Below are 26,358 nucleotides of genomic sequence, written 5' to 3' on the forward strand. Positions count from 1 at the left end.
GCCGGCGGCCTGTTCCTAAGTTATACGTGAGTATACCCTCCCTACGAAATACAGTACTGCTTGGGCATGACCCATTCATGATGGCTGCCATGGCGGGGGCAGAGGAAATACCGGGTTATTACCTGGTAACGGGTTTTCCTCTACTCCGCCATGGCAGCGGTATTTCCCACCCTTGAGTTGGAGGGGGGTGTATGTGGAATAATGATGTTCGTTTATTTTAAAGCTGAAGAATGTAAGACACTGGTGTTCGGAGGAGGAGCCTTCTTATAGGATCCAGAGGTCTTTTTTTCCTTTCCAAAAGCACTACCCAGCAGGGAGAAACCCATTCATGATGGCAGCCATGGCGGAGTAGAGGAAAACCCGTTACCAGGTAATAACCCGGTATTTCCATGTAAGGAATTTAAGGTCAGCCGACCTTAACGGCTCAAAAGGTGCCTTTTGAAGACACTCCAGAACCAGAGATAAATCCCATGGCGCTACTGGTTGCTTGTAGGGGGGTTTCAATCGGGACACCCCCTGCAGGAAGGTCTGTACTTCCGGTAATAATGCAATCCTTCTTAGGAAATAAATTGACAAGGCCAAGATCTGCACTTTGAGTGACTGAAGGCTTAACCCAGAGGAAAAGCCATCCTGCAAAAACTCCAACAATTTAGCCAATCTAAATCGCGATGTGTGTGACTTCTGTCTTTCACACCATCAAATATAGGTCTTCCAGACCCTATAATAATTTGCAGAAGACACTGACTTTCTAGCTTTAATCATAGTGTTAACCACAGCCTCTGAGAACCCTTTATTCTTCAAGATGGCGGTTTCAACAGCCAGGCCATCAAATTTAATCGAGTTGAATCCAGATGGTTGAACGGTCCTTGGTTTAGAAGGTCTGACCTCAGAGGTAGACGCCACGAGTCCACAGACAATCTCTGAAGCCTCGAGTACCAGGACCTCCTTGGCCCATCTGGGGCCACTAAAATCACCGGGATTGCCTGGGCCTGTATCTCTTTCAAAACTCTTGCCAGCATTGGAACTGGCGGAAAAACCTAAAGTAGATTCCCCTCCCAGGGGATTGTCATAGCATCCACTGCTTCTGCCAGTGGATCCCTCGCCCTGGGTACCTGATGGTTGAACCTGGATGCCATCAGGTCCACATCCGGAGTTCCCCACCTCAGTGTAATCTGGTGAAATACTTGTGGGTTCAGGCTCCATTCTCCTTCCATCAGCTCCTCCCTGCTCAGGAAGTTGGACTCTATATTCTCCACTCCTGGTATGAATATTGCTGATAATGCTGGAACATTCTGTTCCGCCCACAAGACGATCCGGGACACCTCCCACATAGCCAGTTTGCTACGTGTGCCTCCCTGGTGATTCAGATACGCCACAGCTGTGGCGTTGTCGGTCTGAATCCTTAAAGGGAGCCCCTGTAATCTTTCTCCCGCCAGAGAAATCACCTTCCACACAGCCCTCAGTTCCAAGATGTTGATCGGTAAGGCAGACTCCTCTGAGGTCCACAAGCCTTGCAGACGCAGGTCCAAGACTACTGCCCCCCAGCCCCTGAGACTGGCGTCGGTAGTGACTACCAGCCAGCTCCAGGACTGCAGGGACCGACCCCACTGAAGGGAATCCACCTCCGTCCACCATTTCAGGGAGGATCGAGTTTCTGAAGAACACATTATTTGTTCTGACTTCATGGTCTGAGTATTCCCTGACCAGGTTGTCAGAGAGTGGAACCTGGCGAACTGTAACGTCTCGAAAGACGCCACCATCTTCCCCAGCAGTTTGAGGCACCTCCATACTGATGTGCTCTGAGACCCGAGGATCTCCTGGACCAAGGCAGCCAGATCCCTGGCCTTTGCCTCTGGTAGAAACACCCGATGTAGATGGGTATCCAGAACAACTCCCAGGAATTGGAGTCTCTGTGACGGCACCAACTGAGACTTTTGTAAATTTAAAAGCCAGCCGTGAGCCTGCAAAAACCTAATGGCTTCTGCCAAGTGATTCTTCAACTTGTCTGCTGACTCCGCTTTGAACAGCAGGTCGTCCAAATATGGAATCACCGTGATTCCCCTCAGTCGAAGCACAGCCGCCATTACTGACATTATTTTGGTGAATACCCTTGGCGCTGTGGTCAGACCGAAGGGCAACGCCTGGACTTGCAAGTGCAGGTCTCCTATCGCAAACCTCAATAGAGCCTGATGTTCTGGGTGGATAGGAACATGAAGGTACGCGTCCTGGACATCCATGGACGCCAAAAATTCTCCCTGGTCCAGGCTTAGCAGCACAGACCGTAGAGACTCCATTTTGAAATGGTCTACCCACAAATGGATATTTAATGACTTTAAATTTAGGATCGGTCTGAAAGACCCGTCTGGTTTGGGCACCAAAAACAGAGTGGAATAAAAGCCTTTTTTCCACTCCGCTCTGGGGACCGGGACTACCACACCCTTCTCTAAAAGAGAATGAGCCGCTCCCAATAGAGCCGTACGGAGCCGAGCCTCCTTTGGTAGTGGTGTAGGAATGAATCTTCTTGGCGGAAGACCTTTGAAGGGAATTTTGTAACCCTGGGATATAATTTCTAACACCCAAGAATCCCGGTCTAACAGTGTCCATGCGTCTTTGAACAGTGTCAGACGTCCCCCCACCTTGACCATCGCCTGGCAGTCATGCGGAGGGTTTGTCCTCTCCTTTGGTGTTTGGTTTCTTATGAAAGGAACCAAATTTTGACTTTGGGGCCTTGCCCCTGGAGGACTGAAACTTTCCCCTAAAAGACTGTCCTCGAAAGGACGCACCTCCTCTAGGGGAGGGCCGAAAGGACGGCCTGAAAGCAGAAAACCTTGATGTCTGCTTGGCTACAGGGGCAGGCAGGAAGGTACTTTTGCCACCTGTGGCCTGCTTAATAATCTCTTCCAGTTCTGAACCAAATAACAGCTTTCCTTTAAAAGCTAATGCTTCTAAGGCATTCTTAGACTCGTTATCTGCCTCCCAAGCCTTAAGCCAGAGCGCACTCCTGGCATTGACAGACACTGTGGAAACTCTGGCAGCCATTTTGAGAGCTTCCTCCTCAGCCTCCAGCACATACTCTGCAGCTGCTTTTAAGCTTCTCCGCAAGCAACAACACACAAGGGTCAGCGTGTAAAATAGTGCACAAATCATTGGCCTTAGAGACCCAGGCTGAAGCAATCAGAGGACGTAGGGTGTATCCCACCCCTTCAAATATTGCCTTGAGGTTACCCTCCAGCTTCTTGTCTACGGGGTCCTTAAAAGCTGCTCCCCCCCTTGCACTGGTAGCACAGTGACTTTTGACAAACGTGCCACAGAAGCATCTACCACTGGAACTTTCTCCCAGAGATCTGCATGAGCCTCAGGCATGGGGTATAAACTTAAGAATCTCTTTGGCATCTGCAGCCTTTTATCGGGCGTTTTCCAAGCCCCGTCCAATAAATCCTGTAAACCTTCATCTGAAGGGAAGGTAACAGCTTCCTTACGCTGCCGTTTAAATACACCTTTTGCAGGAGTTTTATCTTCCACAGACAAATTCAAAGCCTGTTTTACAGCAGTAATCAAATCCTCCACCCCTGCGGCTGAGGAATCCTTAGAATCATCACCCTGCTCGCAGGGGATGTCTGCATATGCTCCCTCCTCTTCATCAACCATTAAAGGCACTAAGTAAGACCTTTTAGGGTCCCCACAGCATCAACATCAATCTTGTCTAGCAATTCACTAAACCTGTTAATCCCTTTAGCAGTATCCTGCATTACCTGAATGAAACCAGGATCTGCCTGGGTCAGAGGCAAGGAGCCAGAGGACTGCTGAGATGATGACATAGGTCTCTGAGAATCTACCAAGACTCTGTCTGTCCAGCAATTGCACCAAAGCATTTACAGACCTGCCCAGGGCACTGGCCCACGCAGGTTCCAATTGCTCTACCCTCTGGGGTTCACTCCCCATGGGTCTCACAGCCGCGCAAGTGATACACAAGCCCCCCTTGGCCATCTGCTCAGGGACAAATTTCAGTGTACAGACACTGCAAGCGCTCAATGTATTAAGGGCTCCCTCCCCCAAAACCACAGCCTGTTGCTCAGACATGATGTAAAGTAACAGTCACAGTGCATTCAATGTACAAGCGTTTATACAGAGTCAATGCACCCAGCCACTTATCTGTCTGTTGGTTTCAGATGTGGGGAAAACGATGCCCAGGAAATCCAAACACTCTGCCAGGATCTGTCAGCCAGCTCAGCTCCGCTGCAAGCGTTCCGAATGGCGCCAAAACAGAGTGAGGGAAGAGACCAAGTCCCTGCTGCTGCGGTGTCCGTGACTTTTGGCGCCAACCACCCCCAGACAGCCGCTCCCATTGCAGGATCTCCTAGTTCCAGTATCTCCCCCTCAGCTGGGGACCACTTGGAACATGCCTGTAACACACTGCTGTCCTCTCATATAGGAGCTCAGCGTGTAAGCTCTGCAGAAAATGGCCACCGCCATCACGGAGCGCCTGTCCCCCATGATCCCCACCTAGCGTGAAGCCGGTTTCAGAGCGCTCCGGAGCCCAGGCAGCTTCTTAAAAGAAGCTGTAAGCGCTGCACAGGGAGGCCAGACAGCGTCTCCCCTGTGCACAGCGAGCTGACAGGACGCGCTTCTGTCAGCTCCTGCTGCGCTAGCAGTGTGAGGATTCACTAATAAGAATCCTCACACTGCCTACCTAGCTAGTGTAAAAGTTAATAAAACCCTAACTAACTCTAATCCTTCGGCTGCTCCCGCAGCCCTTTAGAATAGCACCCACTCCAGTGGGCACCTAACACGAACTGAAGAGTCTGGGATGCAGAAGGGAGGAGCCTACCCTCTAAAGCTTTAGGATAGGTGCCTGGCTCCTATGGACCCTCCTACATCCCAATGTTGAGCTGTGTCACCAGGACCATTGAAAGAGAAATAATATTTCTCCTTCATACTTCATGGCAGCCATTACATTGGGTTTATCCCCCTCTCTCTCCCAATTAGACAGGTAGTTTTTTCTCCCTAGGATCCGACGTCTCCTCTTCCTTATCCTATATAACTGAGCACCTCCCCTCTGACCATAGTCTTTTTTTCCTGTCTCCTCTGTCTGTAAGCAGGTAGTTAGGTTAGTGTAGATAGTGTATTAACCTGGCAGCGAGGGGATGGCGGTGCCTTACCCTATTTTTTGATCCGGGGCCGGCGGCATGGATCAGTGCTAAGTTGATATGGGTTGGCGGTGCCTATAACCCAAGCAGTGACAGGACAGATTGGGTGGAACTCGTGCCCCAATAGTCTGTTTGACTCACCAAGTTGGAGCCTGAGGAGCGGTTGCCAGGGCACGTGAATCCCTAAAAGCTCTGCATTATGGAAGATGCCTCTCCTAATATGAATGTACCGCTGCCCAGGTAAGTCCTCTCTGAGGACTGGTTATTTATTTATGCTGAGGCTAAAGTTAGTTAGTCTATCTTTTCTTTCGTTTTAGTGTGTCTGTAATTGCAAAAAAGAAGGCAGCTAAGAAGAAATTGGATAAAATTTGCCCGGAGTGTGACAAATCATTTATGGGAGAGAATGTGTTATGTAAAAGTTGTCTTCAAAAGAAGGAAGCTTCTTCAGTGTCTAATCAGATCTCTGAGCTTAGAGAATGGATGGAGAAAAATTTTGTCTCAAAGAAGGAGTACGCTAGCAACAAGAGGTCTAGGTCTCAGACCAGTTTGGACCTAGACGATGATTGTGGGTCAGTGGTGGCCGGTTCTGATGATGGCTCAGGTGGTTCCACTGCTGAGTCTGGAGAAGTCGTTGAAGACTAATGCCTGTTTGATCTAGGTTTGGTGGAATTGGTACTAAAGAACCTCTATAAAACCTTGAATTATAAACAACCAGTTAAAACAGAGTTGGATACATTATTCGAGGACAGATCAAGGAAAGGCAGGTGTTTTCCTGTCCATAAAGTCGTTAAAGATATATTGACAAAGGAATGGAATAATGTAGACAAGCGAGTCGGGTCCTTTAAGAGGGTCGATAAAATGTTCCCTATAGAGGATGAGGAGTTTTTGAAGTGGAGTAACGTACCTAAAATAGACGCATCCGTTTCTGAAGTGACTACCCGTACAACCATACCATTGGAGGACGGGGCGTCCTTAAAGGACCCTATGGAAAAAAGGATGGAGAGTGCTTTAAAACGGTTGCACATATCTACATCAGTGTCAATGAAGTCTGGCGTAGCCATAGCTTCCCTGTCCAGAGCATTACGGATATGGTGTGCAGCATTACAGGATGATCTGCAAGACAGAGCTTCTCGTGACCAGATGAGCAAAAGTCTGGCGCAAATCCAGATGGCCGTGGACTATGTCTGTGAAGCTTCATTAGACATGTTGGACTTCTCGGCCAAATCCCTGACATCAGGGGTAGTAGCCAGAAGGGCCCTTTGGTTAAAATCATGGTCGGCGGATTCACATTCTAAAAATAAGCTTGCTACACTTCCATATGAAGGAGCCTTTCTTTTCGGAAGTAAGCTCGACCAAATGATTCAAAGGATGTCGGGTGGCAAATCCGTGAGATTACCCCAGGATAGGAGGGGTAGGTTTAATTCCTATTCCAACAGGCAGTCATATAGACAGGCCAGATCATACAGGCCAGGTAGGCCATTTCGTGACAAGTACGCCTCAGGTACGTCGCGGGCATTTTTTCGCCAGTACATTAAGAAAAAAGGCGAAAGTTCTGGCGCAACTCAAAAGCAGTGACGCCAGAAGTCCCATGGAGCAAATCCCAGTAGCAGGAAGACTCCTGGAATTTGCTCACATCTGGGAACAAAACGTCTCAGACAAATGGGTGCTAGAGATAGTATCCCAAGGTTACCAGTTAGAATTTCTGTCAAAGCCAAGGTTGGCAAGATTTTTAAGTTCCAAACTTCCTTTATCAGAAACCGAAAAGGAAGTTTTGAAATCAAGTGTGCAGGATCTAATCGACACAAAAGCGGTCGAAGAAGTCCCATTAAGGGAAAGAGGACTAGGATATTACTCCCATTTGTTTGTCATAAGCAAGGTTTCAGGCGGGTTCAGAACTATCCTCGACTTAAGGAGTCTGAACGATCGTCTAAGAAAAAAGAAATTTCACATGGAAACAACCAAATCTATCTTGATGGGGATCAGAAAAGACGATTATCTAGTAGCTATCGACTTAAAAGATGCGTATTTTCACATCCCCATCTTTCCAAACGACAGAAGATATCTGAGGTTTGCCATAAAAGAAAAACATTTCCAGTTTACATGCCTGCCGTTCGGTCTAACTTCATCTCCCCGAATCTTCACAAAGGTTCTAGTAGTGTTAATAGAAAAGTTAAGAAGGCAGAAGATTATGGTGTGGGCATACGTAGACGACATCCTGATAGCAGCACAATCCGAAGAGGAAAGCGTAATAGCAAGAGATTATACCATCAAGTTCCTCCAAGAGCACGGTTGGATGATCAATTGGGAGAAGAGTCGTTTATCCCTTCAAGAAAAGTTCAATTCCTAGGCATACTAGTGGACACAATCTCTTTCCAGATAGCTCTCTCAGAAAGAAGAACAGTTAATTTCACTCATTCACGACGATTCTCGCGTGCCCTTAAGAACTGCAATGAGTCTGCTGGGGATGATGGCCTCAGCAGTAGAGGTCACTCCGTGGGCAAGATGGAGGATGAGGCAATTGCAATGGTTCCTTCTAAGGTTCTCAAGAAATCATACATCGTTTGATCAAATAATAAAGATCCCAAACGCAGTAAGAGAATCTCTAGAGTGGTGGAGCTACGATCTGTTGAGAGAAAGAAGGTGGTCACTAGAAAGCCCATCATTTGTAGTGATAACTACAGATGCCAGCGCCTCCGGTTGGGGGCACATGGGATGGAAAGGTCGTGCCAAGGGAGGTGGTCGATGCAAGAGAAGGATTGGTCATCAAACCACAGAGAGTTGAGAGCGGTGTGGCAGGCGGTGAAATTCTTCGCAGAAGATATAAAGGGGTCACATGTTCGAGTATTCTCAGACAACGTCACGACAGTCTCTTATATCAACCGTCAAGGAGGCACAAGAAGTCGGGTGTTGTTGGAGGAAGTAGAGAACATAATGTCATGGGCCGAAGTAAATCTCCAGTCTATCTCGGCATTGCACATTCCAGGAGAAGAAAATCAAATTGCAGACTTCTTGAGTCGCAGTACATTGATTCCAGGCGAATGGGAACTAAAGCAGTCAGTTTTTCAGCTTATAATAGAACACTTCAGCATGCCAGAAATAGATCTCATGGCGATGTCTCTCAACAAAAAAGTTCCCCGGTTTTTCTCCAGGTACCCAGCACACGGGTCATGCGGAGTCGATGCCCTGTCACAAAGGTGGAGCTATACTCTAGCCTACGTTTTCCCGCCGTTCTCCCTCATTCACAGGGTACTGTGGAAGATCAGGTCGGAGAAGTGCCATGTGATAATAGTCCTGCCGTTTTGGGCCAGAAGGGCTTGGTTCCCGATGTTGGAGACCATGGCAGTAGCGAGGCCTCTGTTTCTGCCAGTATCAGCAGATCTCCTGTCCCAGGGACCAATCAGGTGCCAAGATCCGCAGAAGTTATCGTTGACGGCGTGGAAATTGAGGCAGCAGTTGAGAGAGAAGCATTTATCGCCAGAGGTGATAGAAATACTCCTTCAGGCTAGGAAGAAGGTTTCCTCCGCCATCTACTATAGAGTCTGGAGAGTATTTGCTAAGTGGTCCAAAGGCAGATTTCAATTTCCAAAGGCGACCATATCTCATGTGCTGCAATTCCTGTGCGACTGGTTCAACAAGGGCCTGGCAGTGGCTACATTAAAGGTGCACATATCAGCGTTAAGTGTGTTATTAGACCGAAGGCTGGCGGATCATAATTTGATAAAGAGATTCTGTCCGGCTATCAAGAGGATTCGTTCTATGGTTCCTCAATGAGACCTTAATTTGGTACTGAATGGACTCATGTCAGCACCGTTTGAGCCATTGGATAGAGCAAGTCTTAAATTTATGACATGGAAAGTGGCCTTCCTGGTGGCAATCACCTCGGCCAGAAGGGTTGGTGAACTTCAGGCTCTATGCATACAAGATCAATATCTGAAAATTTTCCCAGACAAGGTGGTCTTGAAAACTAAAAATTCTTTTTTGCCAAAAGTAATATCCTCTTTTTTCATTTGAATCAAGAAATTATATTGCCTTGTTTTTTCCAAATCCTTCAAGTAAAAAGGAAGAGAATTTACATACGTTAGATGTGGTTAGAGCCATTAAAATTTATTTGGACAGGTCTGCAGCCTTCAGACAGTCAGAGAATTTGTTTGTGATTCCGCAAGGTGCGAAGAAAGGATTCGTTCTGGCAAAACAAACTATTTCAAGATGGCTTAAAGATGTTATTTCCTTTACCTACAAAAAAGTAGGACGTCCAGTCCATGAGGGTATTAGGGCACACTCAACACGGGCAATGGCGGTATCGTGGGCGAGAGGCAAATGTGTCAGCCAGAGAGATATGTCAAGCAGCTACTTGGTCATCTCTACACACATTTTCTAAGCATTATGCCCTAGATGTGGCAGAAGCACGATTTGGTGGTGAAGTCCTAAGACAAGCGTTGGCTTAAGGTATTGTATAGCCCTCCCTACTGCTTTGGTACATCCCAATGTAATGGCTGCCATGAAGTATGAAGGAGAAAGCAAGGATTATACTTACGATAATACCTTTTCTTCGGAATACTTCATGGCAGCCTATATTTTTTAGCCCTACCTGTTTCTGTTTTTTCCCTAGGATCAGGGCGGAGACATTCAAAAGACTATGGTCAGAGGGGAGGTGCTCAGTTATATAGGATAAGGAAGAGGAGGAGTCAGATCCTAGGGAGAAAAAACTACCTGTCTAATTGGGAGAGAGAGGGGGATAAACCCAATGTAATGGCTGCCATGAAGTATTCCGAAGAAAAGGTATTATCGTAAGTATAATCCTTGCTTTATAGGCTGTGCAGATTAATTCTAGGTTTGCTTTATTTAATTCCCGGCAGATGATGACAGAAGGAAGAATATCGTGGTGGGAGATCAAATTTTGTTTCCAGACATTAAAATAGAAGATAACATCATACGGGATTCTCCAGGAGAAAACACCATTATCTCCAATGTACATCCAGTGCTTCATAATGCAAATACAGCATCTGATCCTTCATCTCATGGGGAATCTACTCCTAATAACTCTGCCATTGTTACACGTAGAACAGGTGATACAGCTGATGCAGGCTTTCCATGTTCTGAGTGTGGGAAATGTTTTACACTGAAATCAAATCTTATTAGACATGAGAGAAGTCACACCGGTGAGAAACCATTTCCATGTTCTGAGTGTGGAAAATGTTTTACAAATAAATCACATCTTGTTAGTCATCAGAGAATTCACACAGGTGAGAAACCATTTCCATGTTCTGAGTGTGGAAAATGTTTTACACAGAAATTAGGTCTTGTTATTCATCAGAGAAGTCACACAGGTGAGAAACCATTTCCATGTTCTGAGTGTGGGAAAGGTTTTCCTCACAAATCAGCTCTTGTTATTCATCAGACAAGTCACACAGGTGAGAAACCATTTCCATGTTCTGAGTGTGGAAAATGTTTTACACAGAAATCATCTCTTACAAAACATAAGAGAAGTCACACAGGTGAGAAACCATTTCCATGTTCTGAGTGTGGAAAATGTTTTCCTTACAAATCAACTCTTGTTCTTCATCAGAGAAGTCACACAGGTAAGGAACGATTTCCATGTTCTGAGTGTGGAAAATGTTTTACACATAAATCAAATCTTACAAAACATAAGAGAAGTCACACAGGTAATGAACCATTTCCATGTTCTGAGTGTGGAAAATGTTTTCCTTACAAATCAACTCTTGTTGCTCATCAGAGAACTCACACCGGTGAGAAACCATTTCCATGTTCTGAGTGTGGAAAATGTTTTACAGAGAAATCAGCTCTTATTAAACATCAGAGAATTCACACAGGGGAGAAACCATTTCCATGTACTGAGTGTGGAAAATGTTTTACACAGAAATCAGCTCTTATTGAACATCAGAGAGGTCACACGGGTGAGAAACCATTTCCATGTTCTGAGTGTGGAAAATGCTTTACACATAAACCAACTCTTGTTATTCATCAGAGAAGTCACACAGGTGATGAACCATTTCCATGTTCTGAGTGTGGAAAATGTTTTCCGCACAAATCAGCTCTTGTTATTCATCAGAGAAGTCACACAGGTGAGAAACCATTTCCATGTTCTGAGTGTGGAAAATGTTTTTCTCACAAATCAGGACTTGTTATTCATCAGAGAAATCACACAGGTGAGAAACCATTTCCATGTTCTGAGTGTGGAAAATGTTTTACAGTGAAATCAACTCTTATTAAACATCAGAGAAGTCACACGGGTGAGAAACCATTTCCAATGCTTTACACATAAATCAAATCTTATTACGCATGAGAGAAATCATAGGTGAGAGGTCCATACTCCTGTTGTGAATGTGTAAAATATTTTTTTTTTTTTTGAAAAATGTTTTTATTAAGCACTTTCAAGTACATTTTGAAATAATTTATTATAATCATTAAACAGCGGTTCAATAAAAACAGAAATTTGACATCACATTTTAACAATGACTGTTAATTTTACATTGTTCAGTGTTCCTTTTTCCGTCACGTTTTGGGTACATGAATGGTTAGTTCTGTTTCGGTTTTACATTTAGACATAACATAATAAGTATAAGATGTCATAGTATAAACAACATAAAAAGAAAAACAAATCAAACATAAAAAGAAAACAAACAAAAATTTCAAAGATTGGAGGAAGTCCGAATTTGGACTTGTAGAATCAAAAAGGTGTGCTCCTCTCTCTCTCACCCCCCCTCCCCCCCGTCCCCTGAAAGGAAAAATAGTGTGAGTAGTGGATAAAAATGGAAATTAAGTGTAGAGGGAAAAAATGTCAAAGCGGGGAAGCTATGTCACTGTCACAGGGTGGTCCTCAGCTATTGTGCGCAACAGGTACCAGGATGTATCCTTTAGACTCCTGTGAATTTGTTGCCTCACTTCCAACGATAGTGTTGCTATGTAGCTTTCCCACATTGAAAATTTTTTTTTTACTTTGGATTCCTTATTTAGAGTGGTCTCGACCCAATCCATTCTGAAGAGGTGGAATAATTTATGTTTGAATAAGGGGAAGGTTGGGGAGGACGTTGAGGTCCATTCTTGTAGTATGGTTTTCTTTGCGGCTGCACTAATGGCCAGTAATAGGTCTTTGCAGCCTTTTGTTACTCTGAGGTCTGGGGGGATTACGCCCAACACTGCCCAATCGTCCACGAATGGGACATAGTTTACTAGGTGTGTTTCTGCATATCTTTTTACTTGAAGCCAGAAGCTTCTGACCATTGGGCATGACCAGAAGCAGTGGTAAAGGTCTGCCTCAAGTTCCCCGCATCTATAGCAAGCGCTTGAATTTGTTCTACCCATCAAGTGACTCCGGTGGGGTGACAAGTAGGCTCTGTGGTATATATTAAGAAACATCTCGATATACGAGGCTGAGGGTAATGTTTTGCAAGATTTTAGGAGGAATTTCATTAGATCATCTGTATCGTATTGTGGGAATTTTTGTGTCCATTGGGCTATGCCTTGTTTGCTTGTTGTATAGTCTAGAGTGATTCTGAAGTGTTGGTAGTAACAAGATATGGCTTTTTTCTCGAGGGGTGGCTGCAGTAGGAGTGTGTCTATGGTGTTGTTCCAGTCTTTGTCTGAAAAGTTGTGAATTACCGCGGAAATATAATGTTGGGCTTGTAGGAAGGCCAGAGGGTGTCCCGTTAGGCATGGGAATTTTTCTGACGCCTCTGAAAAGGTTAAAGGTCTACGCGCTGCTCTGTCGATCAGTGATCCAATGCCTGTGATTCCCCCCACCCTCCATATGTTGAATGGGTATGTGGCTGTCCCTTCCTGGAAGTCTGCATTATTCATGAATGGTAGGTGTATTGATTTGTGGGAGTTTAAACCTGCTTGGCTTCTGACCCAATGCCATGTTTTTTTTGTACTCCATACCAAAGGGTTTTCTTGTAACTGTTTGGGAACCTCCTGGTCGTGGAGGTGTAGAAATGATAGCAGGCACCTTCCCGGCACCATCTCCCTTTCTAGGGAGGTGCATGTATAATGTTCTGTCCCCGCTAACCAGTCTGAGAGGTAGCGGAACATTGTGGCTTTATTGTATTGCCTGATATCTGGTAGACCTAAGCCGCCATTCCATTTGGGCTGTTGTAGCTTTATTAGGCCTATTTTGGGTCTGCCACTGTTCCATATAAACTCTCTGATGTTTTTATTAAAGATTTTAATATCTTTTGGGGAGATATACAAGGGTAATCCCTGTAGGAGATACATTATTCGTGGGAAGGTTACCATTTTGATTAGATTTATTCTCCCGATGTAAGAGATGGGTAGATTTTTCCAGTTTTTTAGTTCTTCGTGGGTCTGTTGGAATATGGGCGCGTAGTTTAGTTTATAAAGTTGTCCTAGATGTCTGGGTATTTGTGTGCCTAGATAAGTGAATGAATTAGTGGCCCAAGCAAATGGTACGCTATTAGTGAAATCAATGGGTAAAGGGCGTGGTGCCAGGGAAAGTGCCTTAGATTTTTGCATATTGATTGCAAAGCCCGATAAGTCCTTGAATTGATTGAATAAATGTATGATGTGATGGAGAGACTCCCGTCGGGTTGGAAATATACAGTAGGATGTCATCCGCGAATGCGGTGAGTTTCACAACCCTAGACCCGATTGCTATGCCCCTGAATATAGTGTCAGCTTCTAGGCGGCGTAGAAATGGGTCCAGAGCTAAGTTGAATAGTAGGGGCGATAAAGGGCAGCCCTGGCGGGTGCCCCTGTGCATCTCTATTGGGTTACCAAGGGTGCCGTTTACCATGATTCTAGTTGTGGGGGTTTTATATAAGTACTTGATGAAGTCTATCAGTGTTGTGTTGAAGCCTCTGTGTTCTAAAGTTTGGAAGAGGTGGGGCCAGAGCACTGTGTCAAAGGCTTTTATGGTGTCGAGGCTTAGTAGAATATTTGTATGGGTGTTGGTTAGGGATGATGATGCCACCGCTGCTATGGCTGTTCTTATGCCTTTCACTGAATGCCTTCCCCGGATAAATCCTAGTTGTGTTGGCGTGAGGAGATCTGGGAGTACCATTTGCATTCTATCCGCGATGATTTTGGCTAGTAATTTTATGTCTGTGTTTATTAGACTAATGGGCCTGTAGGACTCTACTAATTGAGGATCTTTTTGTGGTTTGGTTAACAGTATGGTGGTCGTGTTTGTTAGATGTGGGAAAGGGGTGTGGTGTGTGAGAAGGTTGTTAAATAGGTCCGTGAGTGCCGGGGCTAATTGGTGTTGGAGGAGTTTAAAGTATTCATTTGATAAGCCGTCTGGGCCAGGGGATTTTCCCAGATGAGAAGATGTGATTGCCTTCAAAACCTCCTCTAGGCGTATGGGTTCCGTTAGTGTGTCACTTTGTGATGGGGTTAGCTTTGGGAGGTGTAATTGGTGAAATAAGTCTGCTTGGTTTGCTGAATCTGTTGTGTGGTCTCTATACCAGTGGTTCCCAAACTGTGTGCCGTGGCTCCCTGGGGTGCCTCGGGACACATGCAGGGGTGCCGCGGCTTGGTGGTCCAGGACCAACTCAAACTATTAATGGTTAATTATTTAGGAGCAAAACCAGTGCTGGTAGCTGGCAATCATAGAATGTGTGCAAACAGAAGCAAATCCTGCCCTTTACCACATAACTGCCGCTAAGAATCGCATATAAACCCAATCTTATTAATTTTTTTTGGACCTAGGGGTGCCGTGAAAAAAATTCTGATTCTCTAGGGTGCCGTGAATCAAAAAAGATTGGGAACCTCTGCTCTATACAATGTTTTGAAATATTTTTCAAATTCTGCTAGTATGTCAGGGGTGTTGGTGGATAGTTGCCCGGTCTGTGGATTGCGTAATGCTGTGATATATGTGCGTTTGTGTTTAGGTCTGGACATGTTGGCCAGCAGTTTGCCTGTTTTGTTACCCCATCTAAAGAATTTTTGTTTTGTGTAGAGTACGTCTTTTTTGGCCTGTTCCAGTAGGTGGGTGTCTAAGAGCTGTTTTGTTTCTTGGTATTTTTGTAATGAGGATAGTGTGGGGTTATTTTTATAATTTTGTAGGGCGGAGTTCATTGAGTTTGAGAGGTTTTTGTAGGACGCTGTGGCCGCTTTACGTTGTCTTGAGACATAATCTATGATCTGGCCTCTTAAGACTGCTTTGGATGCGCCCCAGAAAGTTGTAGGGGTGTCCCAGGAATCAATGTTGTCATCTTGATAATTCATCCAGGAAGCCAGAAGGAACTCCCTGAATTTGTCCGAGTTATATAGGTATGCTGGGAAGCGCCACTGTCTACTGCCTCCGTAGTTGAATGTGGGTGTTATTTGGAGTGTGATAGGGGCGTGGTCTGATATTAGTATAGGGTGGATGTCTGCCTTTACTACTTTGGAGATTAAGTGGTCTGCTAGGTAAAGTGTGTCAATGCGTGACCATGTGTTATGTGCCGTTGAGAAAAAAGTATATGTGTTGTCAGTAGGGTTGAGTAGGCGCCATATGTCTGTGAGGTGTAGTGTTGTTTTGAGAGACTGGTATTGGGTCCACATTGTCTGGTTGGTTCGTTGGGCAGGCTGTCTATCCCTGGTTGGATCCTCTACTGAGTTAAAGTCTCCGGCCAATATTATGGAATGGTTTGAGCGTTGTGATAACATGCTTATTATCTTCCCTAAGAAGTCCTGCTGGTTTGTGTTTGGTGCATATATATTTACTAGTGTGTATTTGTTGCCCCAGATTTCCACGTCCATAATGATATACCTACCATTGGGATCGGTCGTGGTTGACAGAACAGTGTAGTTTACGTTTTTACGGAATATTATAGCCACTCCTCTGACCTTCCTACTGAAATTAGCCGTAATGCATTGGTCTATCCACGGGGCGCGTAGTGTGGCGGTTTCTCCCTCCTTCCAATGCGTCTCCTGTAGGAGGACGACATCGGGATTAAATCTTTTTAGGTGTGTGGTGACGCGTTTGCGCTTGACCGCTGAGTTCAGTCCCCCTACGTTCCATGAAAGAAATTTTAGGGTATTGGGTGTATTTGTTGTGGTGTTGGTGTTGTTGGGGTCTATCATTGTGTTAGCCTATGCCCATCCGGGCGTGATTATGTGTCGGAGAATGATCCTGTATTTGTGCACCAGTCCCCGTCCCAGCAAGCGGGGTAAGTGCAAAAAGCAAGAGGGGTGTTTTGCTTGGGCGAGGAGGGAGAGGCCAAGAGAGGGAGCAAAACTTAACAAAACTTAAACAAAGCATTCTGATAAACAAACAGTGCTGTAACCACCAATTTCTAACTTTTCCTATCGGAAACCAACCTGTGACAGGCATCCTCTTCTTCGAGGTGCGTGTCTAATACATTCAAAGATGTAACATGTAACTAAATAAACTTAACTAAAAGATATAATGGGATTCCACTCCCATGTGGGATTATATATTTGCTTATTCCCATAAATCTCCTTTTTTTTTTTTATTGATTATCTTTTTTGTAATAGGAATAACATTTGTGCGTGGCTTTCGCCAGCTATTTTAAGACAGATTCTCTCCAGTTTTGTAAGACGTTAATATTTTTGCGTCACCTATTTGGAGGATGGGCTTCGTCTGCTTGTATGGCAAAATGGGCTTTAGCTTGTTGGGGGTCAATAAAGTAGCGTGCCTGTCCCCCCCATCCTCGACCCTTAATTTTGCAGGATATAATAATGCAAATTTTACGTTGTGGTTGTGTAGCCATCGACAGACCTCTGCGAAATCCCGTCTCTTTTGCGTTACTGTGGCCGAAAAATCCTGGAAGATCAGGATCTTAAAGCCATTCACCTCCAAAGAGGGGATTCTGCGGTATGCTGTTAGAATTTTATCTTTCATTCTGTAGTCTAGAAATTTAGCGATGACTGGCCTTGATCTGGCATTCTGGGCTGCTCTGTCCGGGCCTATCCTGTGCGCCCTCTCCACATATGGGAGTATTGTCGGGTCTGAGATCTGCAACTTTTCAGGGATAGTTACTGTGATTAGGTCTACAAGGGATTGGCCTGTAATCTGTTCAGGTATCCCCACATACCGCAAGTTGCTTCGTCTGTTACGATTTTCCAAATCGTCTATTTTGGCCAGTAGGGACTGTACAGTGTCGGATTGGGATGTAATGTCCCTTTGCATACCATGAGTTTGGTCTTCAAGGTCGCTAACCCTACCTTCCACTGTGGTCAGTCTGGCAGAGTTAGTATCAATTTTGGCCAATGCGGCGTCAAATGAGGACTGGAGAGTGTCCAATTTTTTCTCTAATTGCGGCATGAGGATTTTAGAGATTTCATGGGCCATATCTACTACCGCTGATGGGGTTTGCAATGTAGAGAGGGTTGCAGGTGGGCTCTCTGTGTTATCCTCCAGGTCGTCACTGTGAGACGGGGATGGGAGGGTTTGTTTTCCCTGTTGTTGAGTTTTTTTGCCCATTTTTTTTGGTGTAGGATTTGTATCAGGGGCGGAATTGATTACCTTGCGAAGGTATCTTTCCATGCCCTGGAGGGCTACTCAGAAATAGGAGTTTGTCTCGTTAAGACTTAGGAGATTATATGGTAAGCAAGGGATATTTTATGTGGGGTGTTGCGGGAGTGGTAATCCCATGTGGTCTGCCGCGGTTCACTGCATTTTGTGATCCGGCCTCATAGTTAGTATGTTATGATTATTGGTAAAGTAATGAGTCTAGGCTCAAAAGAGCCTCAAATTTTGTATATTTGGTATAGTAGGTTTAGCTATATTGTGTGTTCTACTATGCTAGTGGCCTCGCTGAGAGGATACTGAAAGGGGTCGCCTCTTGTTCAGACTTTACTGGGTTATTTTTACCAGTGATTTGTTAGGCACAGTAGCATAGGTAAACAGGTATTATAATACTAGATCCAGCTAAGGGGTGCCTGTGGTTCCAGGTAGACCCTGTGATGGGAAGGAAAAAACAGAGCATAGCATACAATACTTAAAGATATGCAAATTTAACCATATATGTTCTACCTTGTTTCAGTTCCAGTTAGTTAGTTAGAACCATTGGTGAGAAGGGAAAGAGTATGAGAGCACACTGTTCTACCAGGCTCCTTTGTGATTTTTCTTCGCAGAGTATGCAGAAGTGGGAGTTCAAGTATTGTTCTTGTGTTAGTCACTCAGGTGTGCCTAAAAGCTTGGCACAATGATTAAGCTAATGAGGTGAAGCAACTCGCGCTGTGTGCAGGTCACCAGATACGGTTAGCTGTGTACCATTGAGTCAGTTCAGGTGCACTGATTAGTTCTGTATGCTCAGGGAAGTTCATTAGATACAGTCCTGTTGCCTCCTGTGGGTTAAGGGTGCTCTATGTGGGGTTTCTTGTAGTGGGGGAGGGCTCTCTGCCTTCAGTAGCAGCTAGTTGGAGTCCAGGGTGCCGAATATTTTTCTGGGGAAGGTATTAGGGGTGCAGAATTGGGGGGGTATGCGGGTCAGAGTTTAACTTCTGTTAGCTGTGGGTAAGTGTTCCTTCAACCCTTCAGCGTTTTGGTCTGTTCTTTTGGGGTGGTATGAGTGAAGGGTTAACAGGGGAGCAGTTATGCTGGACTTGTCTCAGGCTGCAGTGGTTATTATGATTGTGCAGCGTTTATGTGGCTGCACGTAAAGTGAGACGGTGTGGGAGCAGGAGCGGGAGGGGGGGGGAGCGGGAGGAGGGGGGAGCGGGTAGATAGGCTAGTGGGCAGGAGAGGTTTTAGGCGGTGATTGCGGGGTCAGAGTTTTGACTGCGCCCGATTACCGTCTCTTTGTCGCCGTTCCCGCTGTCTCCGGAGCCGGCGCCCCGTCTCGCTGTGGCCTCCCGATCTGCGCGGCTTGTTCTCTCCAGGCTCCTGCAGCACGTGTCCTCACCGACGGGAAGGGGACGACTGTAATCTTGTCCTGCCGGTGTCTTCACTCTCGTCTCACGCGTCTTCCGCAGCCTTCTTTCGGGTGAGTCACTCTCTTCTCCCGTTCCGATGCTTCGTCTGGTGGAGCCAGTAAGGTTGCTCTCTGTGTCTCAGCTTCACCCGGCTGGGTCGCTGCAGCGTCGTGGGTTGTTCTCCAAGGGGGGTGTCAGATCTCGGTCCTACGGCAAGGCTGGCTGTCCCAGGATGGGCGATGCTCCCCGGCCTGCGTTCCGGTCCACTCTCTGCGCAGGTGGGGTGTTGTTTGCTGGAACGGGTAGGACCCGACCTTCCCAGCTCGATCTGTCCCCCAGGCAATGTTCTGTATTGGGGTGAGTTCCCTTTGTTAGAGGGGAAGCCGTCTGGGGTTGCTTTCCGTGGTGGCTGGCTGACTGGCTTGTCAGCACGCCATGTTTCGCGCCCAAACTTGGGCGGTCATGCCGGCCTCCTTCTGTTAGGGCCTGACTCCGGTGGCAGAGGGGTTTTTAGCTCCCTGAAGGGTATATTTGGAATCCTTGCAACTTCAGCTTTCCGAATCTGAAGTTGTATTTCTCCGTATGTCGTTAGGTTAGATGATGGGAATGGATGCAATTCTTCCCTTCAGAGGAGCTGGTTAAGATGCGGCCGCTCTTGGCGCCCCGCCCACCGGAAGTCTGTGTAAAATATTTTAAAAATAATTCAGTTCTTCTTTAAGGCCCATAAACACTAGCAGATTTTCATTTCAAAAGACTGCCAATATCTTTGATAGATATATCTTTCACCAAAGTAGTGCGTACACACTGAGCTATTTTCCTCAGAGCAAGAGATTTTCAGAAGGCGAAAGACTTTGAAAATCTTTCAGATAAAAGGTGATTTACATAATGGGCGGGGTTTGAATTACAAGGGTAGGAGCAGGGGCCGTTGTATTCAGTGCATTCCTGTTGTTGGTGCCTGATTCAGAACTGATTGCTGGGCTGCGTATATTCGGAGCCTAGCAATCAGGTAAACTCCACCCCTGTAATACAGAAAAAGGGGGATTGTTACTGTGCACAAGCAATCGAAAACAATTACAATTGACCAGAATTCTTAAGAGACAGAGGGTGTGTCCAAGTTGCTATGGAAACCCTATCCATGCTATATATATTTATCATAAGTGATATAACATATCTGGTGGTGGTCCCATAGAGTTTAGGTTAAATATGAAGAAGTAGAAGAAAATAAACTCTTTTTTTGCTGGGGCATTGCTTTCTAAATCAATTATGAATTTGAAATATTTTATTCAAATTGGATAAAAATACACACATCACATATAACATAGAAAGACATACAGTGTTTAGACTATTGCACTACCATTTCATACACTCTACTGAAATGTGTGGTGCATAAATCTGGCAAATTAACCGTGTTGGTGAAAAAAAAGTTAATTTGAAATTTGAGCAATGTGGGTAAAGCATTTCTACCACTCTAATAAGTTGAGATGTGCATGCAGTCTGGTGTGCTAGGTGTTAGATACACTATATCAATTGTGTGACAAAAGAGGGTGTTTAGAGAACTTAAAGTTATATTGTAACTGAGACTGTATATTTGATATGAATTGAGAAGGATAGTCAAAGTTGGAAAAGATCTAGTCTTTGGGGCAGATTACCTGCTGCGTTGCTTCATATACAGTGGCGTAACTAAAGGGCCGCAGCCCCCGCGGTGGCGGGGAGGCGCCGGGGGTCTGCGGGCGCTGTTGTTTCTTCGCCAGCTCCCCACTGCTTGTGGGTGCAGCGGGGAGCTGGCAGGGGGGTATGTGTGGCGCGGGGGGTACCTGTGGTCAGGGACTCGGGAGAGCCTGGAGGTCCCTGCGGCGCAGATTATGAGTTGCCGGGGTCCCTGCAGCGAAGTGGGAATACTGCGCTACCGCCGTGCGGCGGCGCGGGAAGCACTTCTAACTATGAAAACACTGGCCGCGGCCTCACACAATCATCATGCGCCCAGTGTATTCAGTCAGAAGTGCTTCCCGCGCCGCTGCACAGCGGTAGCGCAGTATTTCCACTTCGCTGCAGGGACCCCGGCAACTCATAATCAGCGCCGCAGGGACCTCCAGGCACTCCCGAGTCCCTGACCACAGGTACCCCTGCGCCGCATGGACCCCCCTGCCAGCTCCCGGGGGGGGGGGGGGGGGGTGTGTCTTGTCTTTTAACGGGCGGGTGGGAGCAAAATTTTATGTTACGCCACTGCTCATATATGGGTTCTATTGGATGTAGCATGAGTTTCTTCTGCTGACCAAAAAGATCTATATTGTAGTAGAGCCTGTACAAGACTAGCCACTAACACTGATTCCTCTCATGTATAAATACAGCGGAGAGGGAGGTTCAGTGTCTGAGCTCCGTGTCTCAGAATCCTGACAGCTCTTAGTGACTTACTACTGTCGGCACTTTTGCCCTTTGATTACCGCCGATGAGTGGACTCTGAATAAGTAACATATAAGGAGAGATAACGGTAGTTTTCATAACATAATAAACTGTTTATGAGTGTGTAGACCAACCAAAAGATTTATAGGTTGGATAGTGTGTGCACACCGAGGTGTTGGTACAATATAAGTCTAGTTTTATTATGTTAGTGTTCGTTGATCTATAAGTATATATACACAGTGGCACTGGGCGCCCAGGTTTACAACAGTCAGATTGAATAAAACACAGAGTGTTATTTCTGAATATATGTAGGCGACACTTATCCACCCGTATCAAACTGGACCGTCTGTCTATGGGTCAGAGCAGTAGTGAATACATACAATAAAAGGAAAAAAAGGGGCACTGTGTGTTCAGATTTGTCTGATGACCTGAGTATATAGTAGCGCTCTGCGCTTTTGCGAGTCTGCTGATCAACTAAATAATTGGATGATGTGTACACATCGGGGTATTTGTACAATATAAGTCTAGTAAGGTTTATCCATACCGAGGTATTGGTGCAATATAAATCTTTAATCTACAAGTGTATATGTGCAGTGGCACTGTGCGCTCAGGTTTTTTACAGTGAGGTTAAGTAAAACACAGAGTACTGTTTTCAAATATATGCAAATGACATTTATCCACCCGTATCAAACTGGACCGTCTGTCTATGTGTCAGAGCAGTAGTAAATACATGCAATTAAGGGAGCGCTGTGTGTTCAGATATGTCTGATGACCCAGGTCATCCCCCCGAGCCGCCCCGAACATCCCCTAGCCTGCCGCCTACGTCACTGCGACATCATGACTGGCGGCTACAGGCTGGGGGAGCGGCAGGGGATAGAACAGATCCGGCGTAGGATTGCCGGAGCACAGGTGATTGGGGGGGATATAACGGGGGGCTCTAGAGGTGCTGCGCCAGTGGTGCACACCTGGACATCACTGGCGCACACCTATTTCATATTTGTGGTATGTCCGGAAATTTTCCGGAACAGCCCGCTGCAGCAGCGCAGCTGAGGCAGGAAAATTTCCGGGCATACCACTTAAGAGGTTAATGCCCATTACATATTATGCCACTAACCGTAATGCCCATTACACATATGCCACACACCGTAATGCCAATACATATGCAAATACATATAATGCCCCCTGAAGTACCACTTACCTACTTGCTGGTTGTCAGGGTGATTACATGCTCATTGCTAGGTGTTCCATGCTCATAGCCAGGGGGGATTACAAGGATGGAGCTAGGAGAAGATCCAATTTGGCCAGGAGCTCTTGACCCTGGATTAGGTTTTTTTTTCTTGTGTAATTTTTTCTTGAGCAAAAATTATTTAAGCACAATTGTACATTGAAAATGCATTACACTGAGAAATTGTATGTCCCGACAGTATAAGTTGACCATAATAAACAAGTTTCAATCAGCAAAGTCCATGTTTGAGTCTCAATTGTTCGGTGGTAGAAAATGCATGAGTAAATTATATCGCTGTACAAATTCTGCGATTGTTCTAGACACAGTATAAATTTTTCATTAAACACACCCCAAAACACAGCAAGATACCCCCCCACCCCTAAATGAATACCATAAAACAAAGGGTGCTCATTACTTACAAGCTCCTAGTGTTAAGATGTGTGTAGAGAAGAAGTGACCTATGCATGCTACGAGGGAGAACAATAGTGAATCCATTTACTGCAGGTACTAGTGGGCAGTCAGCGGACAGGGCAAATCTAGAAGAAGTCCATCTACTCCATTTGGCTATATAAGGGGCTAGCAAGCCTCTAGATCTATAGGTGAATCACTCATGTGCCACAACTTCGTTCACTAGGGCTCTCCAGTTGTAAATATTCGGGTAGGAAACATCAAACCATTTTCTGGCAATAAGGACCTTAGCTAAGGCAGTCAGACATAAAACATACTTATATATTGGGGGCGAGAGGGACTCCCCGAGGTCAAGAGCAAACATGCAGTATCTGGGGTCAATGGGAGGGACAGAATGCTCGGTAATGGTTATGTCAGTCCAAATCACCCCCCAAAATGCCAGTACCGGTGGGCAAGACCACAACATGTGCCAAAAGTCTGCGGTAGGCGAAGCACTGCTAGGGCAGCCCCGCTCTATACATAGACACTGGGGAGCGGTAAGCTCTATGCAACACATAAAATGAAATTTGTTAGTATTTCAAACAGGGGGTCGTGTATCTGATCGAATCGAGGATCCTAGACCACTGCCCCTCGTCCAAGACCCCAATGTTGAGCTCCCACTTGGCCTTCAGGGAATCAAGACTGTTAGTGTCAATCTGGCTAACAATGCTATTATATATAGTAGAAATCTGCTTTTTCGTGGTCAGATTTCGAAGAAGGGTCTTAATCGGGGAGTCAGAGGTGGAAGGGGGAGAGCTGGCAAACTGAGTCGGAGTTGCAACGGTAGAAGGATCTATTAGACAATTGAAATTCCTTGGAGAGTTGTTGGAATGATTTGATAGTTCCCTCCAGGAACAGTTGGGAAACAGATGGAAGACCCGCCCTAAACCAAAAACCATCGGAAGAGAGTTGTTTGAACTCAGGGTAAGTCCTATTATACCACACCACCCGAATTGCATAGTTTATGTGCTTGTCTCCACACGAGTAGTGCCTGTCTGAAAAGAGGGGAGAGAGTAGGAGTAAAAGGAAAGGACAGAAGAAATTGAAGGGGAGGGAGACGGGACCCCACACACTCGGCATAGGAGCACTCAAAGGTAGACAGACACCGGCCCAATATCCAGTCCGATAAGTGCATTAGCTGAGCTGCTAAGTAGTAGGCCCGAAAATTTGGGAGCCCCAGTCCACCATCAGTTCTGAGTTTAGCCAATGAGAGTAGGCTATTTATGCTCATAAAGACGTGTTTAGGAATATAGATTGGGGAATATTGTAACAGGTACAAATATTTGGGGAGTATCGTCATTTTAATGAGATTGATTCAGCCCATAACAATGAGAGGGAGCTTTTTCCACTGGTGTATTCGACTCTTCAGTTCCGTAGTAACCGAATCAATATTAAGGGATATAAACTCAGTCACCCTAGGGGTGATCCAGACACCCAGGTATTTGAACTTAAGGACCCATTGAAGGGGGAGGAGGAGGGCAACCCACTCAGATTCTCACCTGGAATAGGTAGAATACTCGACTTCCCCCAGTTTATCAGAAAACCCAAGAAAGACCCAAAGGTTTCCACTATCTGCAACATTGCTGCAAGGGAAGCCTTGGCATCATTGAGAAAGAGAAGAGTGTCATCACCATATAGGGTGACAATGTCCTCCCGCCCACCTAGGGGGATACAACTGGGGAGTCACGGAGCATAATAGCCAAGGGCTCTATGGCAAGGGCGAAGAGGGCAGGGGACAACCCTGTCTGGTACCCCTGCCGAGTGGGAATGCTGAGGTCACAAACCCATTAACTAATATACGGGCCATAGAAGAATATAGCAGACGCACTCAGTTAATAAAGTTGGGGCCAAAGGCAAAGCAGTGCAAGACCTCCCACAAGTAACCCCACTCCACGGAGTCGAAGGCCTTGGCGGCATCAAGAGACACCACCACTGCCCCCGACCCACAGTCCGTACCCCCCTGTAAGTGGCAAAAGGGCCTTCTAAGATTTCGAGTGGTAGAGCGACCCGGCATAAAGCCAGATTGATCTTCATGAATAAATGAAGTAACCACAGCATTAAGCCTAAGTGCTAAAATTTTGGCCAGTATTTTCACGTCTGTTGACAGGAGTGATATGAGGCGGTAAGAGTCTGGGAGAGAGGGGTCCTTCCCAGGCTTAGGGATTACCACAATAACTGCCTCCGACATCGATGGAGGAAGGTCACCACATCTCTTAAGATCATTGTATAACTGGAGAAGATAAGGTACAAAGTAATCTTTGTTTCTCCTTCATCCACTAGGTGTCACTGGAGTTACACTGGGGAATAGAAGGCGACCACAGGGAGCATGGGCACTTTAAATAAAAGATTAGAGTGGCTAACTCCTCCCCTTCTACTTCCCCTCCAGGTCAGTCTTAGTTTGTGCCCGAAAGGGAGCGGACACACACTAGTGTGCTCTCAGAGCACATAAGAGATTTTTTTAATCATGCATGGTTTTTACACTGCGCAGAGGACAGGCAGATAGCGATACACTATCTGCCTGCTACGTGGGAGCCTGCCGGAGGGAACCGGCCGCCTCCATGGTGGACGCGCCCGGATCCCTGGCTGCTGAGACCACCGTCTCGGGAGGCAACAGGCGCTGCCCACCAAAGCACGCCACGGTCCTCCCCCAGCCTTACCGCCGACGGTAGGCGAGTTGTAAGTATTCCCTGCCACCGCTGCTAGCGGCGGTGGTCAGGGTGTATTAGGAAATGGCGGCAGCAGAGGGTTTTTCAAGCCTGGCGCCGGAGAAGCGAGAGCTGCCGGGCGGGGGGCGGAGCTACCACGTGGTACTCCCAGCAGCCCCGGCTATCCCCAGCGCTCTCTGAGACATGCGCGGCGGCCATCTTTTTTACACTGGCGCCGCTGCGATACGACTGTGGGAAGCTCCTGTACCGCTGCAGCCCCACCAAAGGCTTCAAGTACATCGCTGATCCTGGTGACCGTCCTGCTATAAGCTCTCCCGGTACTGTGAGTTACAGTGGGGGGTTGAGAGCTTAGAGAGAAATAGTTGGGCTGTGTTAAAAACTAAGGGCTATAGCGCTCCCTGGTTACAGACCATAGCGCTGTTCAAACCCTGTGGCAGCTCCTTTCCTTCACTATCTCTCCTATCCAGTCCTTCTACCTGGACTAATCTATACCTACTCTCCCTTGGGTGTGTGGTAGTGTGTGGATTTCTGTGACTTATTGAAACAATGGCAGGGGGAAGCTCCAAGAGAATTGCCTGTAAGACTTGCAATGCTAAGTTTACCCCTTCAGCCCCTGGGGATCTTAACTGTGAAA

At 46.2% G+C, this 26,358-nt stretch overlaps 2 protein-coding genes across 2 annotated transcripts in view; both read left to right on the top strand.

The window, feature by feature from the left end:
* LOC146010008 (uncharacterized) overlaps positions 1–26,358 on the top strand; it is a 114,617-nt gene that overhangs the window by 25,267 nt on the left and 62,992 nt on the right. The window lies entirely within an intron of this gene.
* On the top strand, positions 4,181–11,505 carry LOC146010094 (uncharacterized). Its single transcript, XM_083151009.1, has 2 exons — positions 4,181–4,267; positions 10,004–11,505. The coding sequence occupies exons 1-2, from the start codon at positions 4,252–4,254 to the stop codon at positions 11,428–11,430; spliced, it is 1,443 nt and encodes a 480-aa protein (XP_083007135.1). The 5' UTR covers positions 4,181–4,251; the 3' UTR covers positions 11,431–11,505.

Source organism: Crinia signifera, chromosome 6 (genome assembly GCF_055691185.1).
Source record: "Crinia signifera chromosome 6, ASM5569118v1, whole genome shotgun sequence".
NCBI classification, from domain to species: domain Eukaryota; kingdom Metazoa; phylum Chordata; class Amphibia; order Anura; family Myobatrachidae; genus Crinia; species Crinia signifera.